The sequence below is a fragment of the Equus caballus genome, chromosome 21, assembly GCF_041296265.1.
Source record: "Equus caballus isolate H_3958 breed thoroughbred chromosome 21, TB-T2T, whole genome shotgun sequence".
Classification (NCBI taxonomy): Eukaryota; Metazoa; Chordata; class Mammalia; order Perissodactyla; family Equidae; genus Equus; species Equus caballus.
Window position 1 is genome coordinate 22,861,163 of NC_091704.1, and position 27,009 is coordinate 22,888,171.

General features: G+C 36.5%; 1 protein-coding gene and 1 long non-coding RNA gene across 7 annotated transcripts in view; one reads left to right on the plus strand and one right to left on the minus strand.

Moving 5' to 3' along the window:
• Window positions 1-27,009, plus strand: part of ADAMTS6 (ADAM metallopeptidase with thrombospondin type 1 motif 6) — a 308,350-nt gene that overhangs the window by 261,016 nt on the left and 20,325 nt on the right. For 5 of the 6 annotated variants that reach the window (XR_011430332.1, XR_011430333.1, XM_070246190.1 and 2 more), the window contains 2 exons: window positions 8,768-8,897; window positions 20,612-20,816. Coding sequence is in view for 3 of the 6 variants with exons in the window: in XM_070246190.1 (XP_070102291.1) it covers window positions 8,768-8,897; window positions 20,612-20,816 (335 nt within the window). In the remaining 3 variants the exon portion in view is untranslated. Of the gene's footprint in view, window positions 1-8,767; window positions 8,898-20,611; window positions 20,921-27,009 lie in introns of all 6 variants that reach the window. The other variant, XR_011430331.1, reaches the window with a different exon arrangement.
• On the minus strand, window positions 19,131-24,379 carry LOC111769718 (uncharacterized). The gene is made up of 3 exons (XR_002802518.2): window positions 24,256-24,379; window positions 20,494-20,748; window positions 19,131-19,853 (listed from the first exon to the last, which is right to left on the minus strand). It is a non-coding gene; the product is annotated as an uncharacterized lncRNA (long non-coding RNA).

Here is a 27,009-nt window from a genome sequence, read left to right on the forward strand (position 1 = left end):
ATTTTCACAGATGTCCTTCTAATTCCTTGATAATTCTGAGATCCCTAACACATCTAACATCACTAATAACGGTCAATTCACATTATTAGTGAACTAACAGAATGTGCTTCAAACAAACAAGGGATTCAAGACTTCACTTTTATAGACATAATAATAATAATAATAATAATAATAATAATAATGACTGATACTTGTATTGGGATTTATAAATGCCATGTACACTGTAGCTTTCACAGAAACTTAAAGTGGAGAAGTCCAAATTGGAACAGACAGAGGAAAACAAAATCCAATTGTTTTTCAAGATTTAAAATAGACATGATTGAAATTAAGTGTGAAAGACATAAGAAAGTTGAATCTTATAACTATGTTTGCTTCTCTTTGATTTATGATTTACCATTCCAAAAGTTACTTTCAAAGTGAAAGATAACAGATGGAAATTTTAGTTTGAATAATTAAAAACACTTTACTCATTGCCATCTCTTTCTCTTTAAAGAAACATAGTTATATAATTAGTTTTTAAGAAAAATTCCCTATAAAAGATATTTTCTGTGTGAGGTTGCACAATGTACTATTGTTTGAAACTGTGAGGGTCGTTTTATATTTTATTTCTGTATATACCAAATTTAGACATAAAACAGATCACTGTGATATTTTTAATAATACAAGTCCCTTGTAAGGAGTGACTTGAGTTTACAAGGAATAAAGATTTGCATTCAGTTTTGTTCATTTTTCTCTTTAGTCTTTGAAAAATAAAATATTTATAAGAGTAGACAATGGTCTATCATTGCATTGATCATGGCATTCCCCTATTCATTCTCTCCCACGTCCCCTCCTTTCAGATCATTTTCAATGTTGAGAAGGAAGAGAACCCTTTAACATATGAGATTAGTTGTACCAGGCATCATGGCAGATCACCTGTGAACGTCACAGCTCCCAAAAGCCTAGGCTTTGGAGCCATCAGTTGCATCTGCCTCTGTTCTCATATAACAAGCCCTTGAGAGGAGTGACTCCTCTAGACAAAACCATACTCTTGCTTGGTTCACACTTCTGGAAGTTAATACATTTGTTCATTTATTCATCTATAATAATTGCTTCTGTTTATCTTTTTCCTTAAGCATATGGCTTCCGCTATATATTTATAAAATTATTTGAATTCTCCTATGTATTTTCAATATAATTTAAGCTTTCTAACCTTGTAAAAAGTCTTACCTATGAAAGTTTCGTTTGATAACCTGACATTTTTTTATTGTTTACTCCTGCATATTGTGGCTTGAATTTTGTCTAATGTTAAGATTTATAGCTGAAGGCAAGAAATTTCTGCTAACCCAAAATGTTCCCCCTTAGTGCTGTTTTCCTTCCTCTTTCATCTCATTTATATTACTTTGGAGATTATATTCTTTCCTAACGTGACCAGGGCCTGGATACATATTTGCTCACTGAAAAACCTGGATAAGGCTGAAACCAAAGTCTGAGTGCATTCCTATTGTAATAATGTATGTGTCACAGGTCCATGTTTCACTTCACAATAATTCTTTCCTAAATAGCATTTTTAACAATCATAGCATTATGCATCTTTACAAGGTATTATACATAAAATGCTTTTGGAGAGAGTTAATCCTTAAATGGTAAGCATCATCCTGATTTTATAGGACCTTATGATATCACCATTCCCACTTATTTTTACTTGAAGAAAATGAAGATTTTAGTTTAAAAGCTATACAGCTTGTTTATTACTCAATTCTGAAATATTTACTCTTTGGTTTCAAGAAAGGAGTTTTATATAGAATTAAAAGAAAAGCTTCTCGGGGGGCTGGCCCGGTGGCGCAGTGGTTAAGTTTGCACGTTCCGCTTCTCAGCCGCCCGGGATTCGCCGGTTTGGATCCCAGGTGCGGACATGGCACCGCTTGGCAAGCCATGCTGTGGTAGGCATCCCACAGAGAAAGTGTAGGAAGATGGGCATGGATGTTAGCTCAGGGCTGGTCTTCCTCAACAAAAAAGAGGAGGATTGGCAGTAGTTAGCTCAGGGCTAATATTCCTCAAAAAAAAAAAACTTCTCTATTAATAGGTAATAAATCCAGGGGCTGGCCCCGTGGCCGAGTGGTTAAGTTCGTGCGCTCCGCTGCAGGCGGCCCAGTGTTTCGTCGGTTCGAATCCTGGGTGCGGACATGGCACTGCTCGTCAGACCACGCTGAGGCGGCATCCCACATGCCACAACTAGAGGAACCCACAACGAAGAACACACAACTATGTACCGGGGGGCTTTGGGGAGAAAAAGGAAAAAATAAAATCTTAAAAAAAAAAAAAAATAGGTAATAAATCCATCACAATGTGTGGAATAAGCTTAAGGTCTTCTTATACTCTTAAGATATTATTTCCTCTAAATTTTTATTAATAAAATACCAGAAACAGGGCCTGCCCAGTGGCACAGCGGTTAAATTTGCACATTCCACTTCAGGTGGCCCTGGGTTCGCCAGTTTGGATCCCTGGTGCAGACTTATGCACCTTGTCAAACCATGCTGTGGCAGGCATCCCACATATAAAGTAGAGGAAGATGGGCATGGATGTTAGCTCAGGGTCAGTCTTCCTCAGCAAAAAGAAGAGAATTGGCAGCGGATATTAGCTCAGGACTTTTCTTCCTCAAAATAAAAAATAAAAAATAAATAAGCTCCTACTAAAGATCATGGAGATTCCTTGTTAGTATAATATGAGTTAGTCCTTTATATTAGGAAACTTGCCTCTCACAAATTCTTATTTCTAGTTAGTGTTCCACCTCTTGACATGTCTAGCCCCTTTGATGTGTACCTCACACTGGTAAGAACTCAGGCACTGAAACTAGACTACAAAACTAATGGGATCTCACAAAGGCCTGTTTTCCAGACTTATTATTCTGTAGAGTACAGGGGAAAAGCAGACATAGAAAGTAAAAAATATTGAACAATTGAATTGTGGAAACAGAAAAGAAGAGACAACTTTCATAGAATTTTGGATCTGGAAGAAACATTAGGATTCATCTAATTTGAGTGTCTCATTTTACCAAGGAGAATGAAAACTTGTTTTAGGTCATTTACCTAAACTGCCAAGAATTCAAAAAGAGGTAACTAAACATGGCAGAAGTTGGAGTAAGGAAAAACATAGTAACAAGATAAAGTGAAGGGATATTGCAGACATTTGGCTATGAAAAGAGTTTTAAAATATCAATGAAGATCAGGGAAAGAGAAATCAGACAGAATATAGCAAAATGGAAGAATTATAAAATTAAAAATATTAGACCTGAAAATGCATTATTTTATTAAATAAAGTATCTTCCATAATGTAATTATAATGGTACTTGCCTTGTCTCCTCCCTTCCCCCATTTTAATGTAATCTCATTGAGGTCAAGACTATCTCACTCATTTTCCTCCCTTATGATAATGAAAAACCATGCCTTACAGATAGTAGGAATTCAATGAGTTAAAGTGTTAGACACTTTCCATGGGAGAGGTTACTATTAAAATCTAATGAGTAGTAGGAATTCCCTCCGGAGATGGTGATTTCAAATAAACATAGTATATGTTTGCCCCCACCCTATTTTACCATCAGAAAACACAATTGCTCTAGAAAAAACAGTATTTTGAGAGCCACATTTTCCTTTTGATAATTCTGTTTCCTTGGGACACCTAGTTTTGCTTAGGACAGAAAGGAAGACCCTGGGAAGGCAGAGAAAGGAAGCCTTTGCAAGGTGAAAACTATCAGGAGGCTCTTCAGAAGCAAGCATATGGGTGGAGCTGATTGGTACCCGGGGTGCCAGCTGTTAGATCCAAGGCAGATGGGCTTTGCTCTGCCCTGCAAATGCTTGTGTCTGGCCAATAATCACACAGCACAACAGCCAGATTCCAGCAGTGAAAGGCAGAGCAGAGAGACATTTTTTTTCCTGGCACTTGTTGCTCTTTGGATGCTATCTGCAGTGAAGATTTAGATTAAATTAATATTGCTGGCCATATGCTTTGTATATTGTGGTTATATAGTGTTGTCTTGGTTGCTAGCTACTTTGGATGCTGTGGTTAAGCAAATTGTTGCCTTAGCCACTAACCACGTTTTTAGTATTAGTTCTGACTTTGTAACATTTTCCCCCCTCTTCTTCTTCAGAAAACTGTTTCTTGGGTAGATATGGCGTGCTTATGCCACTAGATTAAATTATGTAGATATAATCCTAAGGATACATTTGTACCTCCCTTTCTTTCCCTTATTGATTCCTCACATGTGTTGTAGACTGCTCACTTACCAGTTGAATGGTCTAAGACTGAAATGCTGGGTCTTATGAGTAGATTTGCCAAGACCCAGAAGGTCTTTCTCCTGCCTTTAACCTTCCCCACATCCTTCTTGGTTTAACACATAGTACTTTCCAAGTGAAATTTAAGTGGTAATTTCTGTGCATTGAGTGCCCTCTCTCTACTTTTAAAATAGTAAACTGTCCTGAGAAAAACAATGTATTACCAAATATTGTTACAAATGAATTTATAAAATTATTTAATTCTCTGAAAGAAGAGAGAGATGGGACATGAGAGCATTGAGCAGCTACTCCCCTTCAAGGGGGGTAGAGGAGGGATTGAAAAGAAGGCAGGGAAATGAAGAGGAGCTGTGTCTGGAATCTTCACTCAGGATTGCTCTTAGGACTGTAGCTGCTGAGCAAAAGACCCCATGTTTTTCACTTGAACCATCGCCATCTCCTAGAGTAAGCACAGCGGATGAAGCATTCTATCCGGGACTCACTTGCAGCTTGGTGGACTTCTTGATCATTTTCCTGTGATATATGCTGTTTCAAAATCCTGAAAGCCATTTCTTGATGTGTAGCTAGAGCAGTGATTCAAGTTAGGCACTCCCTTTCATTGGACAAGGGGACCTCTGGTGGGAAAATAGATCATCTGTAATTTTTAACTATTGGCAGAAAACTAAATATAAGATCTGACAAAATGTAAACTTCTAGACTAAAAGTAAGCGTTGTGTTTCCATGTTAAGAACCATCATATTTGACTCTTTGATATCAAATTGTTTTGATCAAAAAAAAAATTCTTTGATACTCATTTTAGAGAGTTTAAAGGAAATATGTATTGGTAATGGCAACTTGTACTTAAATTCTTAATATGAAACCATTGATTTTTTTTTAATCATAGAAGAGGGATTGCATTAAAAAAAGTAAAGATTTTGCGTGCCAGTAACTTTAGGTATTTAAGAATAAAATGTAGTTAGTGCGGTTTTAAATTTGACCAAAAAATTATGCAGAACCTCTGCATTTATCCAGGGAGCATGGACACTAAGCCACTAGAATTTTGTTTTTGATTGGGCATATACTGACTGGTCATGTGGATATTTTATGTTTTTGATTATAAACTATAAGTGTTTAGATATGAAAGCATAATGGCTTTGTGTAATTGCATGTAATTATTCCCGGCAAGGTTTAAATCAACTTCTTAGCAGTGTTTTACAGATTACTTTAAAAGGAGCTATGTACAATAGGCTTGATCATATACAAAGATTCTAAACTCAATCATTTTTCTTGTTGACTTAGTTTAGATTATTTCCAGTTGATCTGTATTTTCTACTTTCTAAGCTAAAAACTGCATTTTCTTTAATCCAAAAATATGTGTTTAAAATTCCGTCCAATTGGGTGCATTGGTTTAGAGAGTTATCCTGTTGCTACTGACTTGAAAAGAAAAAAAACTCTGTAAACTTGCCAAGTGTGGGGGTACAAGTTGGAAGATTTGCGTGCTGTTGGAAGACGATAGTTCAACATTGTAGGAAGATTTGGAATAGATTACCGGTACAGTCAGTTCTTGAGTGTGAGATACCACACTGTCTAATGTAACATTTTAGAAGAAAATTAATAAAAGATGGATGCAAGGGAAAATACATCTTCATAAAACATAGAGTAATTTCAGCTGTTTATTCAAGGACTTTAATTTTTACTCCATAAAAAATAGTGTTCTGAAATGACGAAACTGAAATGAACTCCAAAATACCCTAATTCCTAATTTTTAAGAAGTTTGCAAGGCATGACCAAAATTAAGTCAATTTGTAATTCTTAGCACTTAGCCCAATATCTCATAAGAAGCACGGTGCCTTGTGTTTAGTAACTATTCTCTATTGAATGAATGAATGGATGAGTGAAAGAATGAATGACCTGCCAACCACATATAGCTGGTCTTTTTAGTTTGTGTACTATGTAATTGTAAACTAATTACTGGATCCCACCAAAGAGCAAAATAGCCTTAAAAGTCCAAAACAAAGATATGAGATTATGGATAATTTTTATTTTGTTCTTTGTGGTTTTGTGTATTTTCCAAATTTTTAACGTGTCACGTAGCTAAATTTTTTTAAGATACATACGTGGCTAGAATTATCTTAAAATCAAATATCAATTTCATCTCTAGTAACTAGCTCATCTGTGATTCAGATTGCAGAGGACTTGCTTTTACATTAAAGGCTACTTTTAAAAACTAATGTAATTATAACCAAAAAATATTTCTAGGGTTAATTTAAAGGAAGTAGAATTGTATCTTAACCTGTAGAAACTGAATTAATCTTTCTGCCACTGCTACAAAGCAATGTCAGTTCTATTTTATAGTGTTGAAAAATGTTTATCCTTCTCTGAAAAACAATCAAGATACTAGGTTGAATGCCAACTTTCTTGTTGGGAGTATAGTCATGTATTTTTTATTATTAAACATATTTATAAAAGTTGAGTAAAGTTGTAAGTCCTTTGTGTTGGTGGATGGTTTGAGTCTCCCTCCTCCAAGTATAATCATATTTGAATGACTTAAAAAAAAAAAATAACCACACTAACCTATAAAAACAATCCCCTGCTTTCCCTGTTAGGAACAAAATATTGAACCTGGGTGGATGGACATTCTGAGCCTCTGTGGCAGTTGGTAGTTGAGTCCTATGACTAATGGTAGAGAATTTTGTCTAGGTGGATCACATGGACTTAGTTATCTGCCCACTGTTATGACACAATGGGGAGATATCTGATGAATATTGTGGAACATCTGTGAATGGATCATAGCAAGGCCTGATGTGAATCATTCTTCCCTCAAAAATCTAAAGTTTAATAGTTTAAAAATTCCAAACTGTTGTCTGATAAACTGAGATATTTGGCCTATTTTAGAGCTTGGGAGGGAATGAATACAACACATACTCTGACATTTTGCCAGTAAGTCATTTGCTGTTTTAAACCCCTACATTTAGGACAACCTAAAAACTTGTTGAAGGCGATCAGATCAGTAAGAGCCTTCTAATAAAATATACTTTTTTTGATGCTCTCCACCATCATGGAATCTACAAGACTTAATAGTTTTCCCTATCAGGGAAATAGATTTCCCTGTCTTTAATTCAAAGGGCTTAGTTGAAAGTGCGCATAGCATGGTGACTGAGGCACTCCCCCCTGCAACATTCCTTGACTCCAAAGGGACCCTGGGGGAAGCATTTGGTGCGTAGCTCTTTCAGAGACAGTTTCCTTCACTGAATGATCCTGTTTCACGTGATTTCCCTAATTTGGTATCAAATTCTTTTATTTAGGGTGCTGTTAAAAGCAACCGGGGGGGACAAAAGGGGATTGGGGAGCAAAACTGAAGGTTGTGTGGGACTAGCTAGGTGTGAAGCTGTGGTTTCCCAGATACTGCTAATGCTGCTTTTATGCTCTTTCTGGGTAATTTTGCCTACCTGGTTACAGAGATGGGGTGGGTGAGTAGGGGATAGTTTAGTTTGTGCTTTTATTTCCGATTCCAGAAATAACCTGCTACCTCCATATGATCTGAAACAGATAACATTGTCTTGTAGTTTGACTTTTTCTCTGATACCTTAATATACCTGTCTTTGCTTCTTTTGATTCCTTGACACTAAAGAGATCATGGGTCTGCATAAAGTCTATTCACCAGGGTGTTTACGATTAAGAGTGTGTTTGTGTGTGTCTTTGTATTTTGTGAAATGTGAGCGAGTTGTGGTGGATATCTTTGCCAATAAATAAAATATATATATTTATATTTTTACAAATTTTATAATGAGAATATTTTTAGCTCTGGCAAACAGGTCACATAGACCAATTTTTAAGAATGAGATAAGAACTTTGTAAGTTAATATTTGATGGAATATATATATCTGTTTGACAATGGTGTAATTATCAGGGGCCAACTCTGTTAAAGCAAACAGACTAATGGGTTGCAGTCCACAAGAGGCCTACTACAATCTCTACATTGTAGACATTATGGGCTTTTAGAGAAATAAATCTATAAATGGAAGAAAAAAATGAAATATGTGAATGTGATGTGTTCATACCAAAGACTAAATTGATGGAGTTTGTCCTACAAAATATCAAAAAGTGAATTTATCCCAATTGTTTTATTTTCAAATAGATATACAACCATTGTTTTGCACTGAAATGTATATTCATACATTTTATCTGATAATATTTTGGGAAAATGAAGTTTGGCTTTTTTTTTAAGGAAAGCACGAAGGAGAAAATACAAGTGGGAAAACTAATTGTTTAAAATTACCAATAATTTCTTTTCTGAAGTTGAAACAGTTATGTTTCTAATATGAGAACAATAATTTTGCCTACAATTGCAGTGTAATGACCAGGACTTCTCTCCTTTTAGAGAAGCAGTCAAATGTTTCTGGAACAGATAAGACTGCAGCGATCCAGTGAGGTTGATTTCCCACAGAAGAAAACTATGCATACCTAACTTATTGGAAGGTAAACGACTCTTTGATTAATGCTATCCTCCTTTTCTCAAGGTGTCCAAAGACAGGAGGTGGTCTGTAAAAGGTTGGATGACAACTCCATTGTCCAGAACAATTACTGTGACCCTGACAGTAAGCCACCTGAAAATCACAGAGCCTGCAACGCTGAGCCCTGCCCTCCTGAGTAAGTAAGAGGAAGAAGTGAGAATTATTTTCTTCAAGTGCAAAGAGAAAACATTAGATAGTCATATTTGGAAACATACAGTCATATGATAGGAATAAATTAGACTGAGAAAAGGGGATAAAATGTCACAGAGGGTGGAATTTTGATGCCCCTTTCACTGAGCAAAAATTTCTATTTATTCATAGTTTTCAGTTATTAACTGCTTTAAGGCAGGAACTTCAGGAGTTGATCCTGACACAGTACTGGAAGTTATCATATTTCATCAATTCTGAGGTACATATCTCTTCACATTTTAATATCTCTGAAATTGAGATTCATCTTGCAGTTGATAGTGTCTTGCAATAATATCAGCATTATTTTTTTCTTTCTTAATGGTACATAAAATAATGGTATCTTTGATTCAATAAAATACGGTAGATTGGTGTGCCGTCCTATCTATTCCAGATATTTAGGATAAATATCCTAAAGGCCTAAAGACTTTCAAAATGGCTTAGAAATATTTTGCAGTGGAATATCACTGCTTTAATTTGCTGGCCCAGTTTTAAGTTCTGTCATCCTAAGGCATCCTGTCTTTTGACAGTTAGCCATAGCGTAGAGGTATACTTCAGTCTCTGTCAGTTGATTAATGCAACAATTAAGCTCACTGTAAAGGGAGGCACAGGAGAGAGCCCATTCATCTTAATGATGACTTTAAAAAAATAAAAATTTAAAAATATGAGACCTGGTGTCAGTGAGCCATACTTTATAATCTGTAAGAACAGGAAGATTTCTTGATTGAGCAAAAGGCAATGATTATGTGAAAAAAGACAAAGATTCTGAGTTGATCATGAAAATATTGATCTTTGTAGGGATTTTGCCTGATTGGCAACTGCAAAACAGAACATGTGTAAATGGCATTTTATTCTTGTTTGAGAAATCAGAGTAACCATTATCTCCCTGGTTAACTAATTATCCCAACATGAAATTGATAAGGAAAAAGAATAAACATATCCCAAGCTCTCTAGAACTGGAGAGAAAAGCTCTATAATGAAGCAATCCCTTTTTCTGAAAATGACTGCAGTGGAGACACAAAAACCTGGGACTTACAAAGGATAAAGAAATCAGCTCCCTAATATGGTTAAAGCAAGGGGCATTTCTTAATAATTCTTCCAACACAGTAATGCCTTCTGAACTTTCATTATCCAGAGTCAGTGTCTGCCAGAATATTTGAAGCTTAAAGGGAAATATTCACTACTAATCTCTTGAAAACATTTAGGACAAGAAATTTTTATTCTAAGATTTTTAAAATTTCGTGTCTCTTCTTTTCAAAATGTGATCACCATGTAACTAATTCCTTAAAATTCAGACATGGGAAAGTATAGAAATATGATCTATGATATGTATTATAAAGACAAAATGTTTAATTTTTTAATTTTCCTCCTTTGTGCCAATTATTTTTATATATTTAACTCAAGAGAAACTGAAAAACTATATAAAACAAAGTGAAGCTCAAAAACCATAGGCTAATTTTGTTCCTTCCCGTGTTTCCAATAACTTCAACATATTTTCATATAATTGTGTGTCTCAACTCATCAAGTTAATTCCCTGACACTCCGGATTTTAAGTATTATGTTTGGCATTTGATCAGCCATGTAAGGCATCTGAGAGGGCCTGGTCACACCTGTTCTACTTTGGCCTCAGCTTTTTTATTTGTTTAAGCTTAAACACTATTTGAAGGTCCATGGAGCTTTCAATGGTAGGTCATTGCATCCCATATATTTTGAGCTTGAGTATTACATTGGAGGCTTTTTTTAAACAGTTTAAGGATTATTGACATATTTGAATGAACATAAATGATTAAAATTGTTTCCTGTCTCCTTTCCTTTTGTAATTCTGAAATAAAACATTATTTATTATTTTTTTAAAAGTTTGGAGGTAAAAGAATGGAATTTGAAGAAGAAAAGTAAAGAGAATATTAGAAAGAAAATTTAGTCTGACTTTTCTTTTTTGGAAAGAGCTAAAGATATATATTTAAAATATTACTCTTTATTGCTCCATTTTATTCTTAGCTCCTTTTTAATTTATTCTTTATTCCTTTGAATTCAGACTATGAAAAAGGAAATCTCAATTCTTTAGAATAGTTATTGTATATAATAAGATTCTCCATAGACATTTGTATTAAAAAAATCACAGGAAAATACTCAATTCAATAACACTGAGTGTGGAAGAAAGGAAAGGAGATACGTTTTTTCAGATTATGATGTGATAATTGTATTTGTTTTTTGTAATACATATTAAAGCATAAAATTTTTTTAAATGCAGATACGTAAAAAGAGGAAGATTAAAAATGCCTGTAATATTTTAATACCACTATTAATATTTTGATGTATATATTTCCAGTTTTTTTCCTATGTCTACATAGACATGTGTATATAACAAAATGGCATTATATTATTTATGATGCTTTGCAGTCAGTTCTCAACATATTTTGAACGTTAAATATCTTCTACAACATTTAGTAGATATATCATTGTTTGTTTAAGTTGGTTTTCCACTGTCGAACAATTTTGGCTGTGTTCTAGCTTTTGATCCCTTACAATACCACAGCAGTAACCATTTTTGCTACTAAAACGTGTTCTCCATAATTATGCCCTTATACTAAACGAGTAGGAATAGAATTTCTGGTTCAAATGGAAATATATTTTAGTCTTTGAAACGCATTCTTAAATTTTTCTTCAGAAAGAATGTATGAATGTATACTCCACTAACAGTATATAAGAATGTCATTTCCCTGAACTGCATGACACTGAGTAGTATTATTTTGAAAACAATCTTTGACTATTTTATAGAGAAAAAAGCCTTGATATCTGATTGTTGTTTTATTTTGTATTTCTGGGATTGCAAATGAGACCAACATTGAGAAATTAGGTTCAATGGGCCTTTGTATTATTTCTTTTTTGCTTTTCCTCTTCATGGCCTGTCCCATTTTTCTGCTGAAGTGTTTATCATTTTGTTATTGATTTGTATGAACTCTTAATGTATTATGGATATTAACTCTTTTACCTGTGTTCCAAGTACTCTTTCCTAGTTTGTCATATTTTTCCATATTATTTATGGTATTATGATCTATTTTTACTTATAAAAGTTTTAAAATATTATATAGGAAAACTATCGAACTTTTATTTCTTTCATTGGTATAATTTTTAGAAAGGCCTTACCCACTCTAAGACTATACTTTCCAAGTTTCTTTTTTTCAGTGTAAACTTTAATCTATCTGAAATATATTTGCCTGCTTTGAGGAAAGGATCTATTTATTTTCTTTTTGTGTGTGTGAGGAAGATTGGCCCTGAGCTAACACCTGTTACAATCTTCCTCTTTTTTTTGTTTTTTTTTGCTTGAGGAAGATTGGCCCCGAGCATATATCCATGCCAATCTTCCTCTATTTTGCATGTGGGGCGCTGCCACAGCACAGCCTGATGAGTGGTGTGAAGGGCCACACCCATGATCCTAAGCCTTGAACCACAGGCCACCATAGCAGAGCATGCAAACTTAACCACAACACCACTGGACTGGTCCATATATTTATTTTCAAATATTATTGTTTTCCTAATACCATTAATTTAAAATCTGAAATGGTATTTTTTTATCAGAATGTATCTTTTCAAATAATAAAGTATTTTGAATGTCTTTTAGTCATATGGGAGACTTTATAAGTAGAGTATGGAGGAATAGAGGGTGGTAAGATTTATCCATGTCTTGTATAAAGAAAATGAGAAGGGAGTAGGAAGAATAGACAAAAGAGTCTTTGGTAGAGTAATAATAATAAAAAATGTTTATTTGGAAGACCTTGAAAGGACAGAGGAAAGCTTGCTGGGAAAAATTAGTGTGCTCCGAGCAACAGCTCTTTTATGAGAAAGAGTATAGAAGTCAAGATTGGGAGAGGGGAAAAAACAAGAATTCTAGAGAAATTGAGTGAAAATGGTGGGATTCACGACATAGCGTTAAATAATTGACAAAAGGAGGGGGCTGGCCCGGTGGCACAGTGGTTAAGTTCTCACATTCCGCTTCTGCGGCCTGGAGTTCACTGGTTCGGATCCCGGGTGAGAACCAACGCACCGCTTGTCAAGCCATGCTGTGGCAGGCGTCCCGCGTATAAAGTAGAGGAAGATGGGCATGGACATTAGCTCAGAGCCAGTCTTCCTCAGCAAAAAGAGGAGGATTGGCACTAGTTGGCTCAGGGCTAATCTTCCTAAAAATAAAAAAAATTGACAAAAGGAAAAGGGAGGAGTTGATATTAAAGAACATGACTGATAGGAAGCTGGTGCCCCACCATGAGAAAAAAAAGTAATGCTGACTTGGAATCTGAAGAGAAAGGCCAAGAGTTCAGTTTTGACCATGCTGTGTAATAGCAAGAATATTTTTATATATGACCTCATTGAAGTATCCTTGGATACAGGTGTTATTCCTGTATGATACTGTGGTTTTTAAATTTGTGAAAATCAGAAAAGTGAGAACAATAGAGCACCAAACATTGTGATAAAACTGTGACCAAAAACCGAAGCAACGTTTTTTAAGCAACCGCAGTGCGGAAGGCAATGTGCTTTGGGAGAAACGGTTCCTTTTCCTAAAGGCAATCTAATTTGGTAAATACATTAAAAAATAATTATAGTACAAGGCAAAACATGTTAAATATAATAAGAGAGTTATAAGCAAAATTGCACAGGATGCTCAGACTGGGGAGAGATTATTACCCAGGTGCTAGGTTTTATTTAATGGTATCTTTTATGATAAAATGCTTAACAATTATTTTGAGTCACTGCACCCCACCCATGGACAACTATAATCTGTTATTTTAAGTTTAGAAAAAGATTCATCAGAGTCCTCTATAAAACTCCAAAATTTAAGACCTGGAAAGAATCATAGAGATCATGTAGGCCAACTCCCATCGTTTTAGAGATGAGGGTATGCTAATCTCTGGTGATGCTTTTCCCATTACAGGCACACCTCGGAGATATTGCAGCTTCAGCTCCAGACCACCACAATAAAGCAAATATCGCAATAAAGCGAATCACACAAACTTTTTGGTTTCCCAGTGCCTATAAATGCTATGTTTCCACCAAACTGTAGTCTAAGAAGTGTGCAGTAGCATTATGTCTAAAAAAAAATTTACATTCCTAAATTAAAAAATACTTTATTGCTAAAAAATGCTCTAACCATACAGACCCTTCAGCAAGTTGTAATCCTTTTGCTGACGGAGGGTCTTGCCTCACTGTTGATGGCTGCCGACTGATCAGGGTGGTGGTTGCTGAAGGTTGGGGTGGCTGTCGCGATTTCTTAAAATAAGACAACAGTAAAGGTTGCTGCATCGGTTGAATCTTCCTTTCATGAATGATTTTTCTATAGCATGTGATGCTGTTTGCTGGCATTTTACCCACAGTAGAACTGCTCTCAAAATTGGAGTCAATCCTCTCAAACCCACCGCTGCTTTATCAACTGAGTTTATGTAACATTCTAAATCCTATGCTGTCATTTCAACAGTCTTCACAGCATCTTCACCAGAAGTGGATTTCATCTCAAGAAACCACTTTCTTTGCTCACTTATAAGAAGCAACTCCTCATCTGTTTAAATTTTATCCTGAGATTCAGCAATTCAGCCACGTCTCAGGCCCCACTTCTCGTTCTAGTTCTCTTGCTGTATCCGCCACATCTGCAGTTACTTCCTCCACTGAAGTCTTGAACCTCTCGAAGTCATTCATAAGGGTTGGAATCAACTTCTTCCAAACTCCTGTTAATGTTGACATTTTGACCTCTTCCCATCAATCACAAATGTTCTTAATGGTATCTAGAATGGTGAATCCTTTCGTCTCCTTTGAAGCTTTGAAGCCAGGCATTGACCTCTCCTCTTTAGTTATGAAAGTCCTAGATGGCATCTTCCTCCCATAGAAGGCTGTTTCATCTACGTTGAAAATCTGTTGTTTAGTGTAGCCAGCTTCATTAATTATCTTAGATCTTCTGGATAACTTGCTGTAGCTTCTACGTCAGAACTTGCTGCTTCACCTTGTACTTTTGTGTTACAAAGATGGTGTCTTTACTTAAACCTCATGAAGCAGCCTCTGCCAGCTTCAAACTTTTCTTCTGCAGCTTCCTCACCTCCCTCAGCCTTCACAGAATTGAAGAGAGTTAGGACCTTGCTCTGGATTATTAGTCTTTGGCTTAAGGGAGTGTTGTGGCTAGTTTGACGTTCTATCCAGACCATTAAAACTTTCTCCATATCAGCAATAAGGCTATTTGGCTCTTTTTTCTTTTTTTTCTTTTTTTTTTTTGCAGAGGAAGATTCACCCTAAGCTAACATCTGTTGCCAATCTTCCTCTTTTTTTCTTTCTTTCCCACCCACCCAAAGCCCCAGTACATAGTTGTGTATAGTTGTAAGTTCTTCTACTTCTTCTATGTGATCCTCTGCCACAGTATGGCTACTTACAGACAAGTGGTGTGTTACCAGACCTGGGAACCAAACCCGGGCCGCCAAAGTGAAGTACGCCAAACTTTAGCCTCTAGGCCATCAGGGCTGGTTCTGTTTGGCTTTCTTATCATTTGAGTATTCACTGGAGTAGGACTTTTGATTTCCTTCAAGAACTTTGCCTTTGCATTCACAACTTGGCTAATCCTTTGGCTCAAGAGGCCTAGCTTTCAGCTTATCTGGGCTTTCTAAATGCCTTCCTCACTAAGCTTATGATTTTGATTTAAAGCGAGAGACATGCAACTAGTTCTTTCATATGAACACTTAGAGACCATTGTAGGGTTATTACTTGGTCTAATTTCAATATTGTTGTGTCTCAGGGAATAAGGAGGCGCAAGGAGAGGGAGAGAGACAGGGAATGGCCAGTCAGTGGATCAGTCAGAACACACACAACATTTATCCATTGTTTGCTGTCTTATATGGGCACAGTTTGTGATGCCCCAAAACAATTACAGTAGTAACATCAAAGATCACAGATCACCATAACAAATATAATAATAATGAAAAAGTTTGAAATGTTGCAAGAATTACCAAGATGTGACACAGAGATATAAAGTGAGCAAATGCTGTTGGAAAAATGGCACCAACAGACTTGCTTGGTTCAGGGTTAACATGAACCTTAATTTTTGAGAAGACCGCGCAATATCTGTGAAGTACAATAAAGTGAAGCACAATAAAATGAGGTTATGCCTGTATACCAGACATCACTACCTTTGTAAGGTACAAATCAAACATCTGGTGGCACTTTAATATTTCCAATTTTGCTTGTTTCATTGACACATTCTCAACTGCCATAATTTCAGAGATGTTTATTACATTAATTTTTAAAAATTTAGAAAAAATATCAACTATGGAATGTTTAGGACATAGAGGTTTCTGCTTGATATTAGTTTTACTTTCCAATTAGCTGAAGAATTAGCACATTTTCTTTTTTTTTTTTTTACCAACTTTTTGTTCTGGAAATTTTTCTAAAGTCTATTTTAAAAGCTAGGAAAGTTTTAGTATCTAAATATTTAATACATTACATTCTTGAATCTCTCTTTGAGTAAACATACTCTTGTCAAATTCTGAAGACTTTTTTTATTTGGCTATATTGTGTTTATAAAAAGAGTTGATAATTAGACCTTTGACTCTAGGACAGAGGCTGGGAAATCTCTCTCTCTTTTTTAATCCAAATATCTAATACAGCACTCCCCCCTTTCCTGCGGTTTTACTTTCTGCGGTTTCAGCTACCCGCTGTCAACCAAGATCTGAAAATATTAAGTGGAAATTCCAGAAATAAATGATTCTTAAGTTTTAAATTGCACACCATTCTGAGTTGCATGATGAAATCTCGCGCCATCCTGCTTCTTCCCTCCTGGTATGTGAATCATCCCTTTGTCCAGCATATCCACGCTGCACACATTACCTGCCCATTAGTCACTTAGTAGCCATTTCAGTTATCAGATTGTCTGTTGTGGTATCACAGTGCTTCTGTTCAGATTACCCTTATTTTACTTAATAATGGCCCCAAAGTGCAAGAGTGGTGATGCTGGCAATTCAGATATGCCAAAAAGAAGCCATAAAGTGCTTCCTTTAATGGAAGAGAACATAGCATGTATAGTGTTCAGTACTATCCACAGTTTCAGGCATCCACCGGGGGTCTTGGAATGTATCCCAAGATAAGAGGGGACTACTGTATCAGTTTATTTTCATATGCTTTTCCATTTTCCTTTAAGTTAGAAAGGAAAAATAATATTCTGGTTTTATGATGGGTTCTTTCTTCAAAAATATTCTGGTTAACGTAGGTTGGGGCAAAATTTTTTATAGTGTCTCTTTTATACCCTCCCCTGATAATGTTATTTTTTGTTCTATTAATGTATAGATACTGTAGATCAGATTACATAGGCTGCACCAAGCCACTCATCTCAGACACTCAAACATTAATCTCACTAATTGTTAGCATCTAATGGACATGAAGGCATGTGTTAGGATGTAAGACAATTTGATCACTGGGTGATAGGAAGAGTTCAGAAAGAAACAGCCCCAGTATTGTTCAGACTATAATTATTCAGCAATTGATATTCCCAGAGAGAATTTTTCTGTTCATGTTTTCATGACCAAACTTGGAGGAAAAACTAGAAATAAGGAGAATGTCATCAGAGGGTCAAATACATGGAGAATGAAGGTGAAGGGAGCAGTATGTCTTAAACTGGACGGGAGAGTGGAGAAACTGAGACAAGTAGATGCTGTGGTAAAATTGCAGAACTATTTAAATAATTAGGGTGTGATTTAATCCTTTAGAGAGATGTGGGAAGAGATGATTTGGTAAGCAATAAAGATGCAACAGGGACTGAATGTGAAGCCTGAAATCAGACTTAAAGTCAGAAGGGAAATTGGGAGGGTGGGTAATACTTTTACTTTCATACATTCCAAGTTAAATGCTAGAGTGATGCATCTAAGCTAAGAGATGGTTGGTTATAAAAGAGATGATGGAGAATAACAAGGTGGGAGGTGGCCCTGACCTCAAGCAGCAAAGAGCCGCAACACGTCCTGAGTCACGGCTGTTACTCTGGGCACCTGTGTTTAATTTGAAGGCCTCCATCCCTCTCACATTATGAGACCTAATGAGATCATGGCTGGAGGTGGTATGACTGAACTTTTTGTGGCTGAGTTATACACATTTCTGTTTTATCCCCTAATCTTGGTGATGAAATCACTGTTGTGAATTGAATCAGAGTTTCACTATGGCCGGCATGCAAGTTATTATTCTCAGTACACATTTTCCTCTTTACCAAAAATGGTACTAACAACTTGGGATCATGTTCATCTGTGGAAAACAAAATGGAAAGACTATGAAAATCACTTTAAATCTCCTCTGGAAAATGACTTAGAAAAAAAATGTTAATGTTAGATTTTCAGGATTAAATTATCATTCTTCAAATGAATTTTAGGTTGAAAATTTTTAGATTTTGAACATATTTTAAGTTTGAGAAACTGGTTAATTACAATATTTCTAAATGCTTGTTTCCGTCTATAAGTAACAATAATACAAGTGATAATGAATAAAGCCACTATGGCTTATTTGACTAAGTACAGGCTCAAATTTAGGTTATTAGTACTCTGACTTCACTAGGTACTATCTTCCCCATACAAAACTGGCACAATGAGCTAAGCTCATGGAAATAGTGCAAAATGTGTTCTTAAGCTTTCATACTCTTCTCTCTGGGTAGTCTCCCACCCAAGGGCATGAGCATATCCATCCAGGATAGTTACATGATTTATGATCATGGATTAAAGAAAATGTCTTCTCACCTCATGCTCAGAACCCAGATTCTACTATTTAGCTGTGTTAAAAATGAAATTTAGGGCTGGTCCCATGGCTGAGCGGTTGGGTTCCTGCGCTCAGCTTCGGCAGCCTGGTGTTCGCCAGTTTGGATCCTGGGTGTGGACCTGGCATGGCTCATCAAGCCAGGCTGAGGTGGCATCCCACATAGCACAACTGGAAGGACCTGCAACTAGAATATACAACTATGTACTGGGGGGGCTTTGGGAATAAGAAGAAGGGGAAAAAAAAAGATTGGCAACAGATATTAGCTCAGGGGCCAATCTTTAAAAAAATAAGAAAGAAATTTAGTGGAAACAGCAATTGATGGGTATCTAGTCCTAGTTCCATCATTGCTCTTTTCATGATTTTGGAGAACCATTTTCCTACCACTGGTCTTATTTTCTTCTTCTATAAAACAAAGCACAGTGCCTTTAATATAGTAAGTATTCAGCATATATTTATTAAATTAAATACAATAATGTGTCAGTCAGGACTCAGGTTGGAAATAACTTCAACTTCAGCTAGCTTCTGCACAGAAGAGGATTTACTGGTTTACATGACAAAGCTGAGGGAAGGATAAGAATGGACCTAGCTTGAGGAATGGCTAGAAATCAAGGATTCAAACACTCTCAGGACTCTATCTCCTGTGAATTCTTTCAAATCAGCTAATTCCACTTGACAGGAAACATGACCACCCACAGCTCTTATATCTTTATCCATCTTTGTGACCAGAAAGGAAAGGGTCCCTTTTGCTCTAGTCAAGATGTAAAAATTCTAAAGCCAAATTCTCATTGGTCTGATTTGGATCATGAGTCACATCCCTTGGACCAATTAATGTGCCTAAGAGAGTGAGTCCTGCAGAAGTAGTACACACACCAAAACCCCCTGAAATTATATATGTGTATATAAATATGAAAGTTCATTGATGACCTTAGGAAAAAAGAGTAGTATACCTAGAAATGTGAGACATGTTCATTTTGTTAAAACATCTCAGTTTTTTCTCACATTAGCTGTGTAGAAGCTATTTTTAGCAGTAAAAGGGTCAAAGCAAGGGAACTCCATGTTTTCACAGAGGTGGCTCGGGGCTCTGCTCTTGGTGCAGGTTTTTAAAGACTCCCACATCTTCAAGATGGATACCTGGTCTTCTCTCCCCCTGTAAGGACAGTAAAGGTATTCTATCTTCTGCAAAGCCTAATGTTCATTTCTGAGAATCAGAAAACAAATCTCTAGCTTTTTTCTACTCCTTTAGCAGAAAATCCTTGATTGTGCGAGACTCTGCTCAATGTAATAATAATACAGCTACTGTTTCTTGTTTGTTGTATCCCAGACACAATGTTAGAAGCTTTCAGTGGTGTGCTGAAGCCAGCTAGTACTGGCTCCTGAGACCGTATTAATAGCACATCTTCTCTTGTTCATAGTCAGTATGTTTAGGTGGTGGCTTGAAATTGGTGATGGTGAGGTATTTATACCACAAAAATTGGCAAATACAACAAATTAGGACTCCCTGCCTCCCATGAAGAGCCAGTTGTTAAACATTTAACAGCTTCATATATATTACCTTACTTAATCCTCCTGACAATCTTATGATTGATATTGTTATCCTCATTTTAGAAATTAATAAAAAAGAAGGAGAAAAATCAGAGGTTTAAAAACACATAGTGCATTACTTGTTGAAACCTGGGTTCTGCCTGCTCCAAAGCCCATGCACTATACTTTAGGCTGTAACTGACGGTGAGTTATCTTTTCCTTAGCAGTTCTCCCATCTGTCATTTGTCACGTCAACCAACACTGACCTGTCAGCCCTTCTAGGAAAAGGATGTAGTCCATTGATGAAAGTGCCTTCACTCAGCTGAAAATCTCTGGCTGCACTGAGGAAATGCTTGTCTGTGTTTCTTCCACTTCTTGCTGCAGGTGGTTCATTGGGGATTGGTTGGAGTGTAGCAAGACTTGTGATGGTGGAATGCGCACAAGGGCAGTGCTCTGCATCAGGAAGATCGGACCTTCTGAGGAGGAGACACTGGACTACAGTGGTTGTTTAACACACCGGCCTATTGAAAAAGAGCCCTGCAATAACCAGTCATGTCCACCTCAGTGGGTGGCTTTGGACTGGTCAGAAGTAAGGAAATCTGAGGCTGTATGTTTTGAGATGTCTTAACTATCAATACCAAAGCATTTAATATTAAGGACACCTGAGCGTGTGAGCGTCTTAGAACTCAACAAGTAAGGACTGCATAACAGTGAATTTAGCCATGTTATATTTTATTGCTGCTTGTCAGGAAGTAGAGTTTTTTGGGTCAGAGCAATCAATGAGAAACTAGTCATCAATTTGATACAAATAAGCCTAAAGTGAATTTGAAAGATTGTTATAGTGAGTGCTCATATAAGTGGTTTTTCTTTCTTTACTATTCTTAAACAGCATCACAGGCTCAGAATTAGTGATATGTTGTATCTTTTTTCCAAGTAATGTTCCAGCCTAACTGCAGAACTCTGAGATATGAATCTTTATGAATTTATTATCACTTTTTATATGTCTCTCTATATGTTTTAATTGCTTCTTTTGCATCTGGAGAAGAAACATGGAGTTGAGGGTTATAATATACCAAAAAGTCACATTCAGATTTTATCGTTACTTCCACTTACATGATTAGTGAGGAAGAGTTGACTAAGATAATGTTTTTCTGGCATACATGTATATAAAAGAGCCTAAAATAATCCAAAGGCCTCAGAAAAATGGTCTTATGAAAAAAGAAGTAAGAGGTGGAGTTAATTCTTGACTCCTTATTCTGCGTGAGACATACACATATACACACTGTACCATTCTCCACATTTCCCAAAGAAGAGCTGAATCCTTCTGTAGCATTGGTTAATGTTAAAAAGAACGAGTACCTGACTTTTTAACTAAAGGTCATTCTTCCTCGTTAGCAAAACAGGATGCATTTCCTGCTGGAAACATTGTGATACTTGCTTTGGGTATTTCCTGTAGACCACATAAGTTTGTCAAAAAATAAACAAAAACCAAATTAAACATTGTTCTTTAGGAACCTGTGGATGTAACTTTTCCCCCTGTGAATCTTACTGCTTGAGTGGCCTTATTTTGCTAGAGGCCCAGGGCTAAAAGAGGGACTGTGTTTAAGATGGCACATGGAAATGGAGATTCTGACCAGTCATGGTTATCCGTGGAATCTTTAGGAGGAATTGGGAGTGTTCTCCCAAGTTTCCTGGCCATACTCCAGTTTCAGTAATTACATTCTGCCTACCTAACTTTTATTTGTGTTTCAATCAAATGTAGAGATGTTCTTGATATTATTCACTCAGTGGTTATGGAAAACAATGTGAACTCTTCTGTTCCCTAACAGTGAGTGGATTAACTCCTAAATTCATTTGAAAGATAAAATCCATTGATAGAGAATAGACATTCTACAGAGTTGTACACATGTAAGTCATTATTTTACTTGCAATTCAGTGCCCAAGACTTTTATAGAAGTCCATACCTAGTCATTGACAATGATGACAAATTTGTCATTGGAAAATCATAATGGGAGACCTGATGATTGGCTGCAACAGTTTTAGGGTTTCAGGTCAAGTCAGTAGGTATGACTGGGTGCTTACTAAACACAATGAGTTAAGCAGTATGGAGAACACGAAAGAATCCTATAAGCTTAGGAAAATAAGAAATATCTGTGAAACAACTAGAGAATGATATAAGATAGTGTTTAATGAAGTGGGGCATTGTGAAGTATAAGTGTATAGAAGTGATATATAAATACAGAGCTAAGAAGGTAAGAATAGCCTGGAGTAGGATCACAGGCTTTTAGTTGATGTGAGTTGAACCATTGGAGTATAGAATATGAAGTAGGGAAGAGAATAGGGAAGGTGGAGAAGGTGCTCTTGATAAAAGAAACCACTGGACAGAAACACAAAGACCATGTGGTGAAAGTAGGATGGGGGAAAAGGATGTTTTCAAGAATAAATGGAAGATAAGATTAAATAAAGTAGTGATAAGTAATAAGAAGGCTTGAATACAGAACTTTATACCACATTATTCTTCTACAAAAAGTAGAGAAAAAAAGATAAGTTGATAAGCAGAAACTAGAAGAAATTTCTGCCGACCATGAAAACACTAAAACCTCCTCATATGTAGACTCATTTCACGTTGGTCTCCTGACTTACACTTTTCTGTATCATCATATTTTTATTTGAATATAAAACAACCAAATATAATCACCTTGAGAAACAACTTATCTATATTACTGTATGTTTCCATTCTAATTACCATTTTAAGATTTTCTTCCTAATTCAACCTCATATGGGTTATAGTGACCCTACTTTTAGAATTTTGATTCTTATCTGTCTAGTCTTAGAAGTGACTTGCTCAAATAGCTCCACCAGGCTCTTAGGCACTCCTGGAGGCTGCCTGAAGAAATAGGAATAAGCTAAGGGGGTTTTTAATCACATTTCTGCTATCTTCTTTAAGATGGCTGAGTCAAAACTTAGGGGAAAGGAGTGCTGAGGGCATGGAGTGTTGGGACTACCACCACCGATAAAGCATTGGTAGCTGCTGTTGTCTGTCCACAGACAGTGCAGGAAAACTATTCTGAGGTAAGCACAGGCCAAGAAATGCTGCCATTACCATCTCAAAGATTCTAGTTAACACCTTCTGTACCATCATCTCCATCCTTTGTTCAGGAAGAAAGAGATGATTTTTGCCCCATACAGTCTCTCCTATTTATTTTCCAAAAGAGGGAGTGTACTCTCACACTTCCATTTCCTTGCTTTACAAGGAAGACCACTTCTTTCCTAGGTGGGTTAAAAATGACTAAAAGTAAAGAGCCTTAAGTGATAAATGTCTCAGTAGCTATGGAGAACAAAAGGAGAATAAGGAGCCTGTTCTACCCAGAGGAATGGAACACCTCCCACTAATGAAAAGAGGAGGTTCCAGCAGAAGAGCAGGCAATGTTCAATGTCTTCCAGTTAACTTTTGCAAATATTTCACATAATATTCTTTTGACACGCCCTTGAAAACTTCCCTTCTCTTTCTGCCCCCCTCCCCACTTCCAGCTATCCGCTGTCTAAGCTCTGCTAATCACAACGGTGAGGTTCAACTGGTGAAAACATGTTGCAGCAAGAGGAATGTACTCTTTGACCTTTTCCTTTTCTTTGCCGGCTGCTCTAATATAAAATTTCCATTGTTGTAAAGCCAGGAACCGTTTTTCGTTTTCCCCATCAGTGAAACCCACCCAGTGCTATGGCAAAAGAGAAAAAAAAAAGCCAAATTACCTTGGTGGGAAATGGCTCTTTGGCAGCCTTTTGTGAAACTAATGAAGCCATGGCTTTCCCATTTCCTATAATCCAGCTTCACTCTTGGGATCGCCCATGCTATGTTGGACTTAAATGGTTTTCTGTTTTTGCCCTCTCTTGGCAAGTAACTCTTAAAAGCATTGCTGCATACTGTGGATTGGCTCCAGCAATCCTAAACCATTCTTTTGATGTATCGGAATAGTTTCTTTTGACTCCCACAGAATGCCCATTGAGAAAGGTCTGTTTCTTGTACTTACTCTTGGACAAGTGGATGACTGATATCATACTCAATTGACTTTATAGGACTTATATTTAGGTACCATTACTTAAGAAGGCCGGGGGGGTGGGGCACGGAATCTACCTACAAGGGACTGGGCTTTTAGAAGACAATTGTGACATCACCTTGGCTTCTCCTAGGTTCTACTTAGTACTATGATCAAGAGAATTAAACCCACCTCTCCAGAGAGAACTCAGTCTAACCTCAAAACGTTAATGTTTCTATCCTTTACAAGTGAGAGCCAAATTGTTTTCCTTGGTGTGGTTTCAAATACTTTTTTCTGCAAAATTTTTTTTTGCTTCTTAATCACAGAACGTTAAGCTAAAAGCATAAAAGCATCTCTCGTAAAAATCACCTCCTCTATCCCATTGAGATAAAAACAAAAAACAAATGGTTTGGTCAGATTTTAAATAATTGTGAGATTCTGATTATGTGAATAAAAGAGGAAAAATAGATATTTACCTGCAGGAAGGAAACAGTAAAAAATAACTTTATTAAATAATGGATTGCCCAGTGAAATAATATCTTCCATCCAGCTACCTAATGGTTTACTGTGAGAATAAATGGAATGGATTTTGATATTTGCAACTATGATTTAATCTAAAAGATGAATTTTTATTACTGAACTAAATATTGAATTTCTAATTATTACTAATGAATTTTACTGCAGAATTAACAAGTGCAAAAATATACCCGTAACAGGGGCCAGCCCCATGGCTGAGTGGTTAAGTTCACGTGCTCCACTTCAGCGGCCCAGGGTTTCACTGGTTTGGATCCTAGGCGTGTACATAGCACTACTCATCAAGCCACGCTGAGGCGGCGTCCCACATAGTACGACCAGAAAGGCCTGCAGCTAGAATCTACAACTATGTACTGGGGGGCTTTGGGGAGAAGAAGAAGAAAAAAAGAAGATTGGCAACAGATGTTAGCTCAGGTGCCAATCTTTAAAGAAAAAAAAAAAGCATATATATATATATATACCTGTTACATGGGTATAGACCAATGATTATCTGTGAAGCACTCATAATAAAGTTAAATGCCTATTAATCATGCATAATCATGGCAACATCTTGCTTCTCTAGAATTTCTTATTTTTTGAGATAGCTAAATAAAGCTGAGACTGTCAGATGGATAAACATATTTATTTATCAGAAGGCTAAAGAGAGGCAAAGATGAAATGTAGGCTAAATAAAGCGATGGGAAGAAGTAAAACTAAAAACATCTCTGCTTGAACATCTCTGACCTCAGGTCAGAAGAATTTGCAGGAGACAGTTCTACCTAGAGTGAAGCTGGTCCCTGTGCCTTTACTGTTTTTTTTCAAGCAATTTTTAAACATTTAATTTTATAATCACCCTTAAGAAGCACAATATTTGCAGAGACCAGAGTTGAGATTCTGGCTTTAGACATGTAATATTTGTGGCTAGATCTGCAGGGCTCAGGGCTGTTTTATTCATTGAGTCAGAATGTGGCAGAAATGTAGTTTTCAGTCATTCACTATTTTCAGAATCCTGTTGATTATCTCTCTACTTCTAGTGCTACAAGATAGAATATCCTTGGCTTATTTAGTGGAGTTTTGGCTGTAATTTTCTAAAATTATTTCGTGTCTCCATAGAAGATGTCATTGTATCTTCAGCGTTGCATATAACTGCACATTGTCCCACAGAGGGTTTGTGTCTTTGTACATTTGCATTTCAGAGTTTTATTCCAGTGGGAACCTGCTATCTGGATTTATCTGTGCTTCTCATTGCTTCAGTTTCCCCCCTCTAAAATGGGTGTGAAAACAGTACTTCAGGAGGTTTCCATGACGATGAGGTAGATTATGACATGCAAAGGACTTAAAACACTGCCTGATACTTAACAAGTAAATGTTAGCGTTGCTTTCTCTTTTTATTCACCTCCCTATTATTATCAATCTGTTTTGTTTTGTTTTTGGTCTCCTGGGGACTTTTCAGACACAAATGAATGAATTGTCTGTCCTTGCATTGTCTGCCTCCCCTAATTGTAAGCAGGACTTTGGCAAAGGCTCTTAAGAAAGACTGCTACATATTACTACCGTCTTCAAATAATAGCAGAAGTTTCTTGCTACTGGAAAAAGATGTTAGAATAAGCAAGGGACATATGTCCCAGGCTTTAATATACATTTGCATGCATTTAAAATGTGAAGGGGAGAGGGGTACATATTTTGATAAATGTTCCCAATATAAAGAACTAGTCGTAGCCTAAAATACTAAAACTAAATTCTCTATACATCCTATGTGTTGCTGCCTTTCTCCCTAAAGTCAGAAGTACCCTTCTATCCTCTTGTACTTTACCTCAATTTATCTTTTGTAATAATTAATACTTCTCATGTCTTCCCATGACTTTGTTTCTCCAATGCTAAGAGCTACAGTATGGATTAGAAGGTTTAGGATTTAGTTCCAGCTCTGCCAGTTGGTATCCATTTAACCTTAGGTTGCTTAAGCTTTCCACATCTGTAACAATTCTCAAAAGTTTTTCTAAGAGTAATGTATCTGAAAGTATTTTGTGAACTGTGAAACTCTAATGGAATGTAAGGTAGCAGTGTTATTATTATCAATAATAATATTAAGCATTAAGAAAGTGACAGAAATCCTCCATGGCTGTGGCTTCTAACATTGGTGGATGGTGAAGGAAACTTGGTGTGAAGTCAAGAGGACTAGACACAAGTAGGGCAAACTCAGGAGACCTGAATCAGGGCTTTACTCATTCTACAGAA